The sequence below is a fragment of the Carcharhinus amblyrhynchos genome, chromosome 3 (assembly GCF_965287045.1).
Source record: "Carcharhinus amblyrhynchos chromosome 3, sCarAmb.v2.hapA, whole genome shotgun sequence".
NCBI classification, from domain to species: domain Eukaryota; kingdom Metazoa; phylum Chordata; class Chondrichthyes; order Carcharhiniformes; family Carcharhinidae; genus Carcharhinus; species Carcharhinus amblyrhynchos.
This window is the reverse complement of record NC_137326.1, coordinates 91,239,597-91,255,838: the sequence shown is the minus strand read 5'-3', so window position 1 is coordinate 91,255,838 and position 16,242 is coordinate 91,239,597. Positions and strand designations below refer to the sequence as shown.

The window sequence follows — 16,242 nt, the reverse complement described above, 5'->3', positions numbered from 1 at the left end:
CCTTATGTTGGTATTAGTGGGGTATGATGCCCTAAATCAGTGAGCGATAGGCATCCACATGGAAGAAGTAAATTTCATTTAATCACTGAATATTGATCCAGAAATTTGCTGTTGACTATTGTAAAATTTGCTTTAACGTTAAATTAAAATAAATTAAAAATATATAGAGGTGAGCTATTAAACTTATCAGAGACTATATTGTTGAACTTAACACCATGGTATGCCTCTGATCATGCAGTGGAGCACTGTGCTTTTGATTTGGAGTTCTGAATTTGATTGGTCACATTGGGACTTAACTTCAGATATTTGCTTATCTGATCCAGCTGCATTGCTGAGAAGGAAGTAGGAAAAATTATCTAGGATTTATTCTAGCAACTAGCTTGTTTACTTTACTCCAGCCTTTATCTTAAACTTAATTCTAAATCAACATGATGTAAGGGAGAGCTTTGCTTTCAATTGTTCTTTCTTTAGCAACTCTGTTTCTTTCTCCCATTCTTTACCTGGTTTGTGTGGTGTGTTGGACTTTGTCTTATCAGAGAAAAGAAACAGATTTTAATAAAGCAGCAATAAAAGTGTGAGCAATTCATCAAGTTGGAAAATGCCTGTTTCAATTTAAACCATCCATGTTAAACTTTATGTTGATTATGATTTACAGGAATTAATGTTGGATGAGTTTCTGGTAAACTCACTACCTTTTCGCCAAATGTGAGCCAGTTCCTGCCTTTCATTTTACTCCTTGTAACTGATGGTGGAAATCATTCTAAAAGTTACACTGGTTACACAGTCCTCTTTAAGCCCTTCAAATCGTTAACTGTGATGTTATTGAATGGCGGTTCAAGCTCGACAGGCAGAATCGTCTTCTTGAGTTCTCTGCCCAAAGCAGGTCCAACACCAGGTGCTGCAATCTCTACCATGAGTGATAGGGCAAGCAGGCAGGTCCTGAAACAATTCTATCTGAAAATGGAGATCGAAACCTGTACTACTGACACCAATCAAATTCACACCAGCCATCTATCAATTGTGCCAACTGATCCAAAGATTCCAAGTTGCTGTGGCAGCATACATTTCTTTACGTGCATTTTGTAGCCTGGAGCTAATAAGAACATAAGAAATAGGAGCAGGAGTAGGCCATCTAGCCCTTCAAGCCTGCCCCGCCATTCAATAAGATCATGGCTGATCTGAAGTGGATCAGTTCCTTTTTCCCACTTTCTCCCCATAACCCTTAATTCCCTCGTCTGTCAAAAACCTATCTACCCCTGACTGAAATATATTTAACGAGGTAGCCTTCACTACTTCAACGGGCTGAGAATTCCAGAAATTCACCACCCTTTGAGTGAAGAAGTTCCTCCTCAACTCCGTTTTAAACTGCTCCCCCCCCCTTACCTTGAGGCTGTGCCCTCTAGTCCTGCTGTCCTTTCTAAGTGGGAAGAATCTCCCTACCTCTACCCCTATCCATCCCTTTCATTATCTTATATGTCTCTATAAGATCCCCCCTCATCCTTCTAAACTCCAACGAGTACAGACCCAGTCTATTTAGTCTCTCTTCATAGTGCAACCCCCTCATTTCCAGTATCAGCCTAGTGAACCTCCTCTGCATTCCCTCCAAGGCCGAAATATCCTTGCGCAAGTGCGGCGACCAAAACTGCACACAGTACTCCAGCTGCAGCCTCACCAGTGCCCTGTACAGTTGCAGCAAGACCTCCCTGCTTTTATATTCTATCCCCCTCGCTATAAAGGCCAGCATTCCATTCGCCTTCTTGATCACCTGCAGACTGGGTTTTAGCGACTTATGCACAAGGACCCCCAGGTCCCTCTGCATTGTAGCATGCTGCAGTTTTTCGCCCTTTAAATAGTAATCCCTCCTACTATTATTTCTGCCAAAGTGGATAACCTCACACTTGCTAACATTGTACTCCATCTGCCAGGTCCTTGCCCACTCGCTCAGCCTATCCAGATCCCTCTGCAGACTCTCCACACCCTCTGCACAATTTGCTTTTCCACTCATCTTTGTGTCATCAGCAAATTTCGTCACCCTACACTCAGCTCCCTTCTCCAGATCATCTATATAAATGGTAAATAGCTGAGGCCCCAGCACCGATCCCTGCGGCACTCCAATAGTCACTAACCGCCAATCAGAATAGCACCCATTGATACCAACTCTCTGCCTCCTATTAGACAACCAATCCTCTATCCACGCTAACACCTTACCCCCAACTCCATGCACCCTAACCTTCTGCAGCAACCTTTTGTGAGGCACCTTATCAAATGCCTTTTGAAAATCGAGAAACACCACATCCACCGGTTCCCCTCTGTCTACCGCACTAGTCACATCCTCATGGAAATCCAATAAATTCGTCAAACACGACCTCCCCTTAACGAACCTGTGCTGCATCTGCTCTATCAAACCATTCCTTTCCAGGTGCCTCGCTATTTCTTCTTTGATGACGGATTCAAACATTTTTCCAACTACAGACGTTAAACTAACCGGCCTATAATTCCCTGCCTTTTGTCTGCTACCTTTTTTAAACAGCGGCGTAACATTAGCCGTTTTCCAATCTTCCGGCACTTGCCCGGAATCCAGCGAATTTTGGTAAATAATCACTAAGGCATCCACTATCACCTCTGCCATTTCCTTCAGAACCCTGGGATGCATTCCATCCGGTCCTGGGGACTTGTCCACCATCAGTCCCGTTAGTCTATCAAGCACTACCTCTCTAGTGACAGTGATCACATTCAGGCCCTCAACTCCTACCATCCTTCTATCTTTAATATCTGGCAAACTATTCACGTCCTCCTCCATGAAGACTGAGGCAAAAAACTTATTTAAGGCCTCATCCATTTCCTCATCTCCCACCACTAAATCCCCCCTTTCATCCTCTAAGGGTCCAACATTCACTCTAGCCAGCCGCCTCCTCTTTATATATTTATAAAAACTCTTACTGTCCTTTTTTATATTTAGTGCTAGTTTAGCTTCATAGTCTATCCTTCCTTTCTTTATCAACTTCTTGGTCATTCTTTGTTGATTTTTAAACTTTTCCCAATCTTCTAATCGCCCACTACTTTTAGCCACTCTGAACGCATCAGCTTTAAATTTAATGCTCTCCTTTATTTCCTTTGATAACCACGGCTGGTTCTCCCTTCTCCTACATTCCTTCCTTACCATCGGATAGTTGAAACCTCCACTATCACTAATGGATAGTGGGAGTGGAGGTTTCAATTTCTTTACATCTCAGGGCTAACCAGGAATCTCTCCTGATCTTACTGCCAGCCATTGGCGTACGTTGGAAGGCTTTACAAGTTGATACTGTGCTTACTTGGCCATATTATTAACATACCTTCCTCGGCCATCTATACCTAGAGTGGGACTTAAATCTGCAACTTCTGGCTCAGGAGTAGGACGCTACCGTTCCATAACAAAACCTCCTCCGAATAGCCTACTGTGCACCTCCTATTTCTTATGATGCCAATATTTTGTGACAACTCTGTAGAAAAGCTAGGCATACAGGAGGGGTATATGGTAAAAATCATTAATTATAATAAAAATCAATAATGTTTTTAAAAAATAACATTGTTACAGCGGAACCATTCTATTGGATGCTTGTGTTGAATTATTCCAGAACCATCTTTACTTTTAAATGCGTTTATATATCACTGTCTCATGTTCCCAGGACCTGACTGTGGAATAAAAGCATCAGAGATGCACTTCATTTTAAGGATCAAATAGTGCCACTGCATAATCCTCAATGGAAAACAAGTCCAATATTTGCGCTTATCTCATAATAGAAAACTGAATCTAATAAAGCAGTCTGCTTGATTGGCACCAACCTACCACTTACAACATTGATTCCCTTCTCCACCAATGTACAGTGGTAGCAGTGTATAACATGTACAAGATGCACTGCAGCAACTCAACAAGAAGATGGCACCTTTCAATCTCACAACCTCTAACACCTAGAAAGACAAGAGCAGCAGATGCATGGGACCACCACCCCAAACCCTACACTATGCTGACTTGAAACTAACATTGCATTTCTTCACTGCCACTAGGTCAAAATCCTGGAACAAACTTAACACTACCTATAGCACATGGACTGCAGCAGTTCAAGAAGTCGGCTCTCCACCACAATGTTTTCAAGGGCAATTGGGAAGGGGCAATAAATGTTGGCTTAGCCATTGATGCCTACCTCCTTCGAATGAATAAATAATTTTGAAAAGTTACATATTTTTTAATGAAAAGAGAAACATGGCTTAGTTTATAGACCAGATGATTTTTCATATTATGTTTTTCATTTATTTTTCCAGGTTTGAATTTACTCACAAGAAGCAGTCTGGTGGGGCAGGCCAATATGGCAAAGTTATTGGTGTACTAGAACCTCTGGACCCTGAAAACTACACCAAATTAGAATTTGTTGACAGAACAATTGGAACAAATGTACCAAAGCAGTTTATACCAGCCATTGAGAAGGTAATGGATCTGATTATCTCCTTACCTCACTTCCTTCTGGCATCTTAGACTGACTTCTGCTTGCCTCTAGCAATATTACCAAATACCCTAAATTATTGTACTTGGAAACCTTGGCTTCTGGTGGAGGAAATTAAGCATTTCAAAATATAACCTTTCCAAGAGAAATTGAATAGGAATAATTGCTAACCATAACGTATTGCCACAGAACTAAACTTATGAAGTTTGAAACAACTTGTCAAATGCACCGTAATTAACAGGGAAATGGAGACTATAGGCCCTATTTGACCATCACGGTCCAAAAACTCGGTAAAGTTGGATGTGAGATGAGTAACGTGATCTGTGCCCGCCTCCGCACCAGTTACCCTTTACCGAGGCCCGAAAATGGCCACGAAACATGCATTTAAATTGACTTAATGGGCTGCATGCCCAATCTTACTGGCAATTCCCCCTTCACCTCTGCATCCACCCATCCAGAATCGGGGCAAAACAGACATGCTCCACGAAAGTCCAATTTGGGCATTCCAATCAGTGAGGAGGTAAGTGTCGCGCGTCCGACGGCGCTCTGCTTGAGATTGGTGGGGGCGGGGGTGTGGGAGAGGTGCATTTGCTGCCACTTTACCTAAGATCAGTGAGGGGGAGGGGGTGGTGGGGTCTGCTGCCATTCTACCTGTGATCAGTGAGGGGGAAGGGGACGATCCGCTGCCACTCTGCCTGAGATCAGTGGAGGGGGGGAGAGGGGCCTGCGATCTATTTGGGTGGCACAGGGGGTGGGGGAATAAGGGGATCAGTAATATTGTGGGAGTGGGGCAACGTCTGTTCAGCCTGGGAGCGGTGTGGCAGGGAAGCCGCATTCTATCATTTTTTTCAGCATATGCGCAATTGGAGGAGCCAATTGGAGCTGCTTCTGCAATGCAATTCGGACTCGCTAATATTTGCTCAGGCAGAGTCCATATGGGAGCGCCTGAGAATGAGCCTAAAAATCAGATCTGAAACACTCCCGGTTTCAAGTCCACCCAGCACTTAGAATCAAAATGGTAAAATAGGGCCGTATATCTGTATTATAGAAATCAGTCCATGACGGGAGCTTTTTTGAGGCAGTAATGTGTTTTGAACATGAGATGACATCACAACTGCAACCTTTTATCCATTGCAAATCACAGCTCGTGATATTGTAAGATTACATTTTTTGTATTTTAAAATTGTTAAATCGTATGACACGTACTGAATAGGAGTAAGCACTAGAAATTTGTGGATTCCGTTCATTGACCAGCAATTATATACAGTTAGAAGGAAGATGCTTATAATTCAGTCATAACAATGCATCTGTCTGTTTTGCTGTGGATTTGTATTAGTTACTATAATGTTATTGAATTGTTTTTGTATAATTTATCTTAATTTGCCCACATTTTACTGTGTGATACCAAAGCCAATTGCAATGTCTGCATCTTTACTTTGACACTCTTTCAGAACAGAAGTGGACTAAACTGGGGCCACCTTGATCTGTATAGCTCATTTTAAAATATATGGAAAGGGAAAGCTAAGATATATAAAATATTCAAATCTTGCCTTGCTTAAACATGCTGCTTTAGTTCAAACAAAATGTTCAAAGTTACAACTGTACAACCAAAAACATGGCATAAATGACAATGTGTTGTGCATTATTTTGGCAGGGATTCCTTGAAGCTTGTGATAAAGGTCCTCTTACTGCACATAAAGTCTCTGGAGTACGATTTGTACTGGAAGATGGTGCCCATCACATGGTGGATTCCAATGAAATCTCATTCATCAGAGCTGGAGAGGGTGCTGTAAGGCAAGGTTTGTAAAGCTCATAGAACCAGTTACCAGAAATTCAAAATACTGACAATAAATGGTTCAATGTTCTTCCCTAAAAATCCACGATAGAGTCCCTAGAAATCTTTCATCAAATTTTATTAAAACCTTGAGCTTGCTGAAAAACAGGTATCAGTTGACACAAAAATAAAAATTTTGCAGATATTCATACTGAACCTGTCTATCTTTATGTCCATAAATGGATAATTTGCATCTTGCTAATTCCAAAACTGTACATTGTATATTCTCTCAAGCAAATACCATAAATTAATTTTCTAAATTATTTTCACAATGGGAACTGTGTGCAGTTTGGATGAAAGATTATTTGCAAGAAAAATGCAGTTATGTTACAGACATAATTTTGTTATAATTTCCTATTTTATGTTTTGTATGTTATTTTTATTTCAATTTCATCTTTATAATTGTTTATGCACATACAGAGCAGCACAATGATGCAGTGATTAGCACTGCTGCTTCACAACATCAGGGACCCACATTCTGTTCCAGGCTTAGGTCACTCTTTGGAGTCTACATGTTCTCCCTGTGTCTGTGTGGATTTCCTCTAGGTGCTCCAGTTTCCTCCCACAGACCGAAAGACATGCTCATTAAGTACATTGGCCACGCTAAACTCTCCTTTGGTGTATCTGAATAGGCACCAGAGTGTGGTGCCTTCAGGATTTTCACTGTAACTTCATTGCAGTGTTAATGTCAACCTACGTGTGACACTAATAAATAAACTTTACAAGCCTTGTGGAATCATGGAATAATGTTTTACCATGCGGTACTCCTGCGCTCAGGTTTTAATAATCACAGGGGTAAGTTTTTCACTCAGAGGGTGGTGGGTGCGTAGAATTGGCTGCCGGTGGTGGAGGCGGATTCGATAGGGTCTTTTAAGAGACTTTTGGATAAGTACATGGGACTTAGTAAGATAGAGGGTTATAGCTAAGCCTAGTAGGTCGGGATATGTTCGGCACAACTTGTGGGTCGAAGGGCCTGTTTGTGCAATAGCTTTTCTGTGTTCTATGTTCTACACCAGACTATTTTATAATGCTGTAGGATGTTGCCTGATCTTTTGTGGAAATCAGCATGCTCAGAAATCTTGACTGCACGTGAATTCATCAGCATTTACTTTCACCAAACTGTTTGTGAGAGTCACTTATACAGGCTGATCAGCTAATGTCTAAACATAATGGCAATACAATTATTTTGCAGGTGAATCAAAATAAGTAAGTGTTATAAACATATCTAATGTGTAAAATTTCATATGCATTTCGGGAATTAGATTGAGCATATGAAATTGACAGGCAGGAATAGAGCAGCTGGCCTTTCAAATTTACCTGGAGTTCAATATGTCGAGAGTATCTTACTAGACCTTTCCCAATTCCCTGCAAGTGTAATATGCTGGGAGAAGCAAAACCCCCTATCTTTACACTAACTGTGAAATAATTGCTTTCTTTCTCTTTGTTTCTATTGCTCAGCTATGGAGAAGACCAGTGTGGTTATTCTGGAGCCCATTATGTCAGTGGAGATTGTAGCACCAATTGAGTTTCAGGGAACTGTAATTGCCGGAGTCAATCGCCGACATGGTGTAATCACTGGCCAGGATGGAGCAGAGGGATACTTCACACTTTATGCTGATGTATGTATAATGCATTGTTTTGTTTCATTTTATGGAAAATTGCTGGTATTACTATTGAATAACCATGGTCATATTCTACCTTGTGTAGATACTTATATTTTATTGAACTGTTCACTGTACATTCATGATTGTGACACTAGAAAAACTATTTCAAGAAAATGATGGTTCAGTAAAAGATTTTGCTTTTGGAGAATGTGTCTTGAATGTGCCAGTAGGTCCAAAGCCACCAGCATTTCAAAAGGTATTTCACAGGATGTGAATCCCAATAATGAGATTGTGTAGACTGATCAAAAATGAAAAACATTGTCCTCCTAATAGGAAATACTTTGGGGAGATCATGGTACCATTCAGGGAAGACATACATGTGCTAATATCAGAGCTGACAGAAGCCAAGGGGACAGACAGCCAAATATAGAGTATCTTCAAAGGGAAGCAATGATATAATTGGCAACCGTTTTATGGAAGGAGAGAGGCAGTATCCATCTAGCAGCCTGATGTGCAGAATTCAGCTGGCAGCCTGTAAGCCAGTGCTGGGTAGCAGACCAGAAGTAAGTGCACAGAGTACCTACGGGGAGGCAGTTAAAATCCATATCTCCTCTGCAGAGACATTCCCCAGAATAACTATTCAATTGTATACAGTGGTAACTGGAGGAGAGATGGATGGGTTACAATTAGGAAGAGCGAAAAGAAAAGGAGTCATGGCACTAGGACCGCCCCGGAGGAATTACCCCGGAATATCAAGGGTGGGGTGACAGCTGGGGTAGAGAAGGCAAGGGAGGGAGATCAAAATACCTCGGAGGAAGGGAAGAGTGCAGGGTGTGAGATAGTGGTGGGGGATGGGAAAGTCAAAGGGATTGACAGGCGGTTCTGTGGGCAAAAGCGGGACTCCAGGATGGTAGTCTGCCTCCCTGGAGCAGGGGTACAGGATGTTTCAGAAAGGGTAGAGGGAATTTTGAAGGGTGGAGGGACTGAGTCTGATGTGATAGTGCACGTAGGAGAGAAGGATGTAGGAACAAAGTGCAGGGGGGACATACGTAGGCAGTTCAGGGAGTTGGGGGCTAGGCTGAAATGTAGGGCCTCCAGGGTGGAGTTCTCTGGGCTGCTGCCGGTGCCTGGGGCTAGCAGGGCTAGAAATAATGAGATACTCCAACTAAATGCGTGGTTGAAGGATTGGTGTAGGGCAGAGGGTTTTAGATTCGTAGACCACTGGGAAGTCTTTATGAAAGAGGGGCAAATATACAAGAGGGATGGGGTACAGTTAACTGGGAAGGGCATGCATATCTTAGCTGGAAGGTTAGCTGGAGTGTTTCGGCAGGGTTTAAACTAATATGGAGGGGGGGTGGGGAGGTGGACGGATCTGGGATTGGGGCTAGGGTAAGCCCGGAGGGTAGGAAGAAGGATCGGATTGTTTCTGAGGGTCTTCGGTGCATGTGTTTCAATGCTAGGAGTGTGACTGGCAAAACAGATGAACTGAAGGCATTAATGTTCAAAAGGAAGTTGGAAGTGGTGGCGGCGACAGAGACTTGGTTAAAGGAAGGGCAGGACTGGCAGTTGAATGTTCCTGGGTATAAGTGCTTCAGGCGTGATAGGGGTGGGTCGCTGAGAGGTGGGGGAGTGGCGTTGTTAGTTAAGGATTGCATCATAGCAGTGCAGAGGGAGGGAGGTATAGAAGATATAGGAATCGAGTCGCTATGGGTGGAGTTGAGGAATAGGAAGGGAGATGTTACTATGTTGGGTGTGTACTACAGACCGCCCAACAGCCCGAGGGCTGTGGAAGAAGGGATAAGCAGGGACATTCTAGATAAGTGCAGGAAGAATAGGGTGGTGGTAGTGGGAGATTTTAATCTCCACGGGGTAGATTGGAAGGTGCCGAGATCAGAGGGTGCTGACGGGGAGGAATTTGTACAGTGTGTAATGGAAGGATCCCTGGAGCAGTATGTGGATAGCCCGACCAGAGAGGGGGCTATACTGGACTTGGTTCTGGGGAATGAGCCTGGGCAGGTGGTTGACGTTGAAGTAGGAGAGCATGTGGCTAACAGTGACCACAACTCTGTCTGGTTTAAGATATTAATGGATAAAGATGAAGCCTATCCGAAGGGGAGGGTGTTAAACTGGGGGAGGGCTAGATACAACCGGATTAGGCAGGATCTTAAAGATACGGACTGGGGTAAGCTGTTTGATGGCAGGTCAACGCTGGGTATGTGGGAGTCTCTCAAGGGAAAACTAAAATCTTTGCAGGAAAGACATGTGCCGGTCAAGAGGAAGGATGGGAAGGGTAGGATTAGAGAGCCGTGGGTAACTAGGGATATTGAGGACCTGGTCAGGAGGAAGAGGGAGGCGTACATTAGATCTAGGCATTTGAAGACAGAGGTAGCGTTAGAAAAATACAGAGAATGTAGGAGAGAACTTAAAAGGGGCATCAGAAAGGCAAAAAGGGGCCACGAGATGGCTTTGGCGGGTAGGATTAAGGAAAATCCTAAGGCATTTTACTCCTATGTTAGAAACAAAAGGATGGTTAGAGGGAAGATTGGTCCTCTCAGGGACAGAGGAGGGGAACTATGCTTGGAGCCTGGGGGAATGGGGGACATCTTGAATGAATACTTTGCGTCGGTATTCACGCAGGAGAGGGGCCTGATGTCTGGTGCTGTGCTTGAGGAGTTTGAGGATCCGTTGAGGGAAATAGTCATCACGAGGGAAGAGGTGTTGGGACTTTTAGACAGTATAAAGACGGATAAATCTCCGGGGCCTGATGGCATCTATCCCAGGCTGCTAAGGGAGGTGAAGGATGAAATTGCTGGGCCTCTGACGCAAATCTTTGTCTCTTCTTTGGACACAGGTGAGGTCCCAGAGGATTGGCGGATTGCAAATGTAGTACCGTTGTTTAAAAAGGGTCAGAGGGATAACCCAGGGAATTATAGGCCGGTGAGCTTGACTTCAGTTATAGGCAAGCTAATGGAGAGGATCCTCAAGGATAGGATGTATGAACATCTGGAGCGCTGCAATCTGATCAGGGATACGCAGCATGGCTTCGTTACAGGGAGGTCGTGCCTTACGAATCTAGTGGAATTTTTTGAAGAGGTGACAAAAACGGTTGACGAAGGACAAGCCGTTGATGTCGTCTATATGGATTTCAGTAAGGCGTTTGACAAGGTCCCTCATGGTAGGCTGATAGAAAAGGTGAAGGCTCATGGGATACAAGGCCAGGTATGTAGATGGGTGGAGAACTGGCTTGGGAGGAGGAGACAGCGGGTAGTAGTGGAAGGCTCCTTTTCCAATTGGAGGTCTGTCACCAGTGGTGTGCCGCAGGGCTCGGTACTAGGACCTCTTCTATTTGTGGTATATATTAATGACTTGGAAGAGGGGGTAGGTGGTGTGATCAGCAAATTTGCTGATGACACTAAGATGGTTGGATTGGCGGGTACTGAGGAGCAGTGCCTGGCAATGCAACAGGACATAAACAGGCTGGTAGATTGGGCAGATAGATGGCAAATGGAATTTAATCCGGAGAAATGCGAGGTGATGCACTTTGGCCGGAATAATGTGGAGGGGAGTTATACGATAAAAGGTAGAACTATCCGGAGTATAGATACGCAGAGAGACCTGGGGGTGCAAGTGCACAAGTCCCTGAAGGTGTCGGTGCAGGTGCAGAATGTGATGAGGAAAGCGTATGGTATGTTAGCCTTCATAGGAAGGGGTATAGAATATAAGAGTAGGAGTCTGATGTTGCAGTTGTATAGAACGTTGGTTAGGCCTCACTTGGAGTACTGCCTCCAGTTCTGGTCGCCGTACTACCGGAAGGATGTAGAGATCCTGGAGAGAGTGCAGAGGAGATTTACCAGGATGCTGCCTGGTATGGAAGGGCTGTCTTACGAGGAAAGATTGAATGAACTTGGGCTGTTTTCCCTTGAGAGACGTCGGCTGAGGGGGGATCTAATAGAGGTTTATAAGATTATGAAGGGGATAGATAGAGTAAATGGTGGTAAGCTTTTTCCGCTATTAGAAATGGATAGAACGAGGGGTCACGGGCTTAGGGTGAGGGGGGCTAGGTATAAGACAAATATTAGAGGGCAGTTTTTCACGCAAAGGGTAGTGGGGGTGTGGAATGCACTGCCGAGTAAGGTGGTGGAAGCGGGCACGCTAGGGTTGTTTAAGAGTCACTTAGACAGCCACATGAGCGGTCTACATATAGGGGGATATAGCAGGCCTTACTAAACATTGTAGGCTTGGGATTCCGTTTTTGCCTCAGGGATGTTACAGTCTTTGCCTGTTTAATAATGAATTTTTTGTCTCCACAGGCATTTAAGTCCACTTGTTGACCAGCAAGGGGCATGCATGCGGCAGGTTGTAGTGGGCTGCTCTTGGATGTTGCTTCGGGAGTTGCCTATTGCTTCATGTCGTTAGTGTGCTTAAACTGGACCATCTCGAGGGCAACATGACAGCTCAGAGACTATCTCTGTTGCTGTGCGGACACATGGATTTGGGCCTGTGTCTGTGGGAGTTTGCGCGTTCTCCCCGTGGTTGCGTGGGTTTCCTCCGGGTGCTCCGGTTTCCTCCCACATCCCAAAGATGCGCTTTTAGGCTGATTGATTGGGTAACAAATTGTCCCTATGTTGGACCTCCCTGATCCTCGCACATTAGGCGTAGACTAAAATCATGAATAGGTCACTGAGACAACGGGACGGCAGCGCGGGCTCGTTGGGCCGAAGGGCCTGTTTCCCGTGCTGTGTGTTGTTCTTTGTTCTTTGTTCTATAAGCTAGTCTTTACTTATAGGTCTATTGGATTGGATGTTGGCAACAGGGAAGTCCTGAAAGAGTTCAGATCTTGTAAATTTACTTTGGATTAGAAAGATAATTCCTACTTAAGGTGTGTGGGTGTGTTTAGTAGTCATATATGCAACTGTCATAGACTATTATAGTCCTGTTTGTGTATATGTTTTTATTGTAATAAATAGTCTTTAAGTGTTTTTCTACTCACTGGGTATCACATCTGGCCCCTTATACCATTCCTGTAAACAGAATTACATCACCATGAACGTGTGTTTCCGAATTGGGACAGCTTTGCAGTGAACATTAGCCAGGTTTGTGACAGTTGTTAAAGATCAAAGAAATTTAGAATAGTGTGGGAAGAAATATTATTTTTTGCAGTGGTCGTATTGGGACTCCCTGAATGTGATACCAGTGGTCCTTCAAAGTATTGGCACCTTCCTGCTTTCCAGAAGAAAAACTGATTTAGAAGTGCCACCCTGTAGATTTTGGAATATTTTTAATCACACTTAAAAGTTCGGTTTTCTTCATCCTGTGCTTGTGTCTATTTCTATCTTCAGGAAATTTACTTTGAGTAATAATTGAACATAGCAGCTCAGAATAATTTCCAGATTTAGGTATATTTAAGTTTATGGAAAGATCCTAATGGTGTTACATAAAGAGCTACTAAGCCAATCTGTGTTTTTGTTTCAGTGATAAATTGTTCTAGTGGGAATTTCATCTCGGTATTGTTGGTTGAATGCAAATCTATTTCTAAGAGTCTCATGCTAAGTTTTATAATCTACAGAGGATGTCTATATGATTGTGTTGTCAAAAATTGGGGTAACAGCCAAAACTCGAATTGTTCATTTTTACAGTTTTTGTGGCTTATTTTACTTGTCTTATCAAGTTATGTAATAGCAATCCTTACCTGAATGAGAGGCAACAGAACTTGACATGAAGGGCCAGCTACTATCAATATTGTTGACATACAAAACTTGAAAAATGTTTTCACTTGTTTTACAGGTACCATTGAATGGCATGTTTGGATATGCTACAGAACTGCGATCTTGCACAGAGGTATATTATCAAACATTTAAAAATGTCTTCTTTACGTGGCATTCAGTTTCATTTCTTGCTCCCTTGAGGTTACTCATTCTTAAAATAAATACTTGTAACATTCATTATTAGTGATCAGTAAGATTTATTTTGTGACAAATAAAGCTTTAGATTTCATTTGTAATCAATATGATGAAAAATTAAGAACTGATTAAGTTTTGAATTGATTGAACTGTTTATCATTATTACAAGACGTGAACATTTTCAAGTTTGTTTGAGCAAAGGTAAGCTTTGTTATAACCTTTTTTAACTGTTTTCCAGGGTAAAGGTGAATACACAATGGACTACAGCAGATACCAGCCTTGCTTGCCCAGTGTACAGGAAGAATTGGTCAATAAATACCTAGAAGCAACTGGACAACTTCCAGTTAAAAAGGGAAAAGCCAAGAACTAAAAGCCATTGTCAGTTGATGTTTCAAGAATGTTGGCAGTATTTTGCACAGCTTGCTAACTGTTTCAAGAACATAAATAAACAGTTGTTGGTAGTGTTTTGTTGGGGACACCTACCCACAGGAATTCCTTAACAGTACTCCTTTGATAAGACTTGCAGCAATCATTACATCTCATGAGCTAACATTTATCAAAGCATTGTCTAGTTTTGAAGGAGACTGATTTATCAAAAGATTACACACTGACGTTTATCTCCTCATACTGTAGCTCTGAAAGCAACTGATTTGTTTATTACCACAGATGGAAATTAACTGATACCTTTTTGAAAAGGGTGTCTTATCTGTGATTTCAAAATTTGCTGAATAATTGTAATAATTGTGAATGCTTTTGATTTTTTTCTAGTTAAAAGCAATTCCAGCCCTGTCCCCATTGATCTGTATATTTTTCCAGCTCCAACCATCATATTTTGCCATTTGAAATCTAGATCTAAAGCACTTAATTATCCTCTAATTATCATTTATAATTTAATTGATTGGGGAAATTGTCAGTTAGATTTCACTTGGATCCAACATTGTTTATAGAAATCTGATCTTTTTTAAATTTATATTGCTGCTAATGTTAAGGGGGTAATGCATCAAAAAAGGTTTGTAAAACTGAACTGTGTTTCAGTACATTGATCTCATCCCAGTTAGGCATACATTTGTTATTTATTCAGATTATTTACCACATCTTTTTAATCTATCAAAACAAATTTCCTCAAGGATATTTCATAAAGGCACTGTCTTTTTTAAAATGCTGTTATATAAAAGTGGGGAAATTTTATCTGGAGTTGAGAATTCGAGTTTCTCAAAATTTGTGTCCCTCAACTTTTCTCTTTTGAAAACTAGGAAGATCTTTATAAAATATGGATCTTATTTTTTGAATTTATTAACAACAAAGATCCAATCATGAAGCTCAAAGGAAGAATTACATAGATGGTGAAGTTTGTTGAATGAAAAGTTTCTTTTGTTTGTGATTATTCTCTTGGTTACCAAAAGATCTTTTGTTTCTTGCAAACTGGTCATTTTTTCCTGTGTGTCTTACATTCACAAGAGCTGTGAAATGCATATAAAACTTGGTTTCCAATTTCCTATTGCTATTGTGTGCCTGCTGCTCGGAAATGCATGAAAATGGACCTCTGACACTAGCTGTTCAATTCTTCTATCACTCTCTATGGCAGTGCTTCCCAAATTACTTTCCAATACAACCCCATTTAATAGTTGAAATCTAACATGACTCTAAATGCCTGTAACAACAGAATAGCAGTAAAGTAGAATAGTAAAATTCAAGATATAATCTCATTAATCTACAATACATCACACAAATATTAAAGTATTTAGTTTTAAAAGTGCTTTGTAAAAATATTGTCTTCATCTGAGACTAGGAAGTGGATGAAATGCACGTTGAGGTAGCTAATTTTGGTCATCAGCAGAGTTGGGGTATGGTATTGGGTACAGGCTGCAGCTTTGCAGCAAAAACATTGCTGCCAGATTCATAGTCAAGGCCAGGCTTCAAGACTCAGTGAAGTGACCATCAGCAGGAGTCTGTTACCCGAAGAGAGACCAAGAGACAAGTTGAGCAGGGCCAGGAGCTCAGCTTCGGCCTCGTGTCTGCCCTGTTCAGAGTAGCGTTGTCATCACCTCCAGGGTTTTATCTTTTTGAAAACATTTGCTCACCTTGAATTCTTGTGAATTCCATGGAAAATTGAATACCACATGCTCTTGCCACATCAATGGGAATCATTGCCTTACTGAGAAGCACATGTCCTGTATTCCCCAGGCTGCAACTGAAATTTCAACATACAAGGAAACAGTGTGGCATATTGATGTATTAGGACGTATTGCATAATGCCTTGAAGGCCTCAGCTGCTTAATAAATTGTCCATTCTGTCATCTGCGGAAATATTTTCTTCTCCATATGTACAGTTGAATTCCACAGGAGAGAAGGAGAATGACCAAAACTGTGATTTTTTTTTAATGACAAAATGGTGAGAAAACAAAAAAAATTTTAATTTTTCT

The 16,242-nt window shown here is 42.0% G+C and overlaps 1 protein-coding gene across 1 annotated transcript in view; it reads left to right on the top strand.

The window, feature by feature from the left end:
- The window catches only part of gfm1 (G elongation factor, mitochondrial 1), a 76,702-nt gene extending 60,912 nt beyond the window's left edge, over positions 1-15,790 (top strand). The window contains exons 14-18 of the mRNA XM_080185509.1: positions 4,303-4,465; positions 6,136-6,280; positions 7,774-7,934; positions 13,704-13,757; positions 14,058-15,790. Of these exons, the coding sequence (XP_080041635.1) occupies positions 4,303-4,465; positions 6,136-6,280; positions 7,774-7,934; positions 13,704-13,757; positions 14,058-14,189 (655 nt within the window). The 3' untranslated portion in view covers positions 14,190-15,790. The remainder of the gene's footprint in view (positions 1-4,302; positions 4,466-6,135; positions 6,281-7,773; positions 7,935-13,703; positions 13,758-14,057) is intronic.
- Positions 15,791-16,242: the final 452 nt, after the last annotated feature.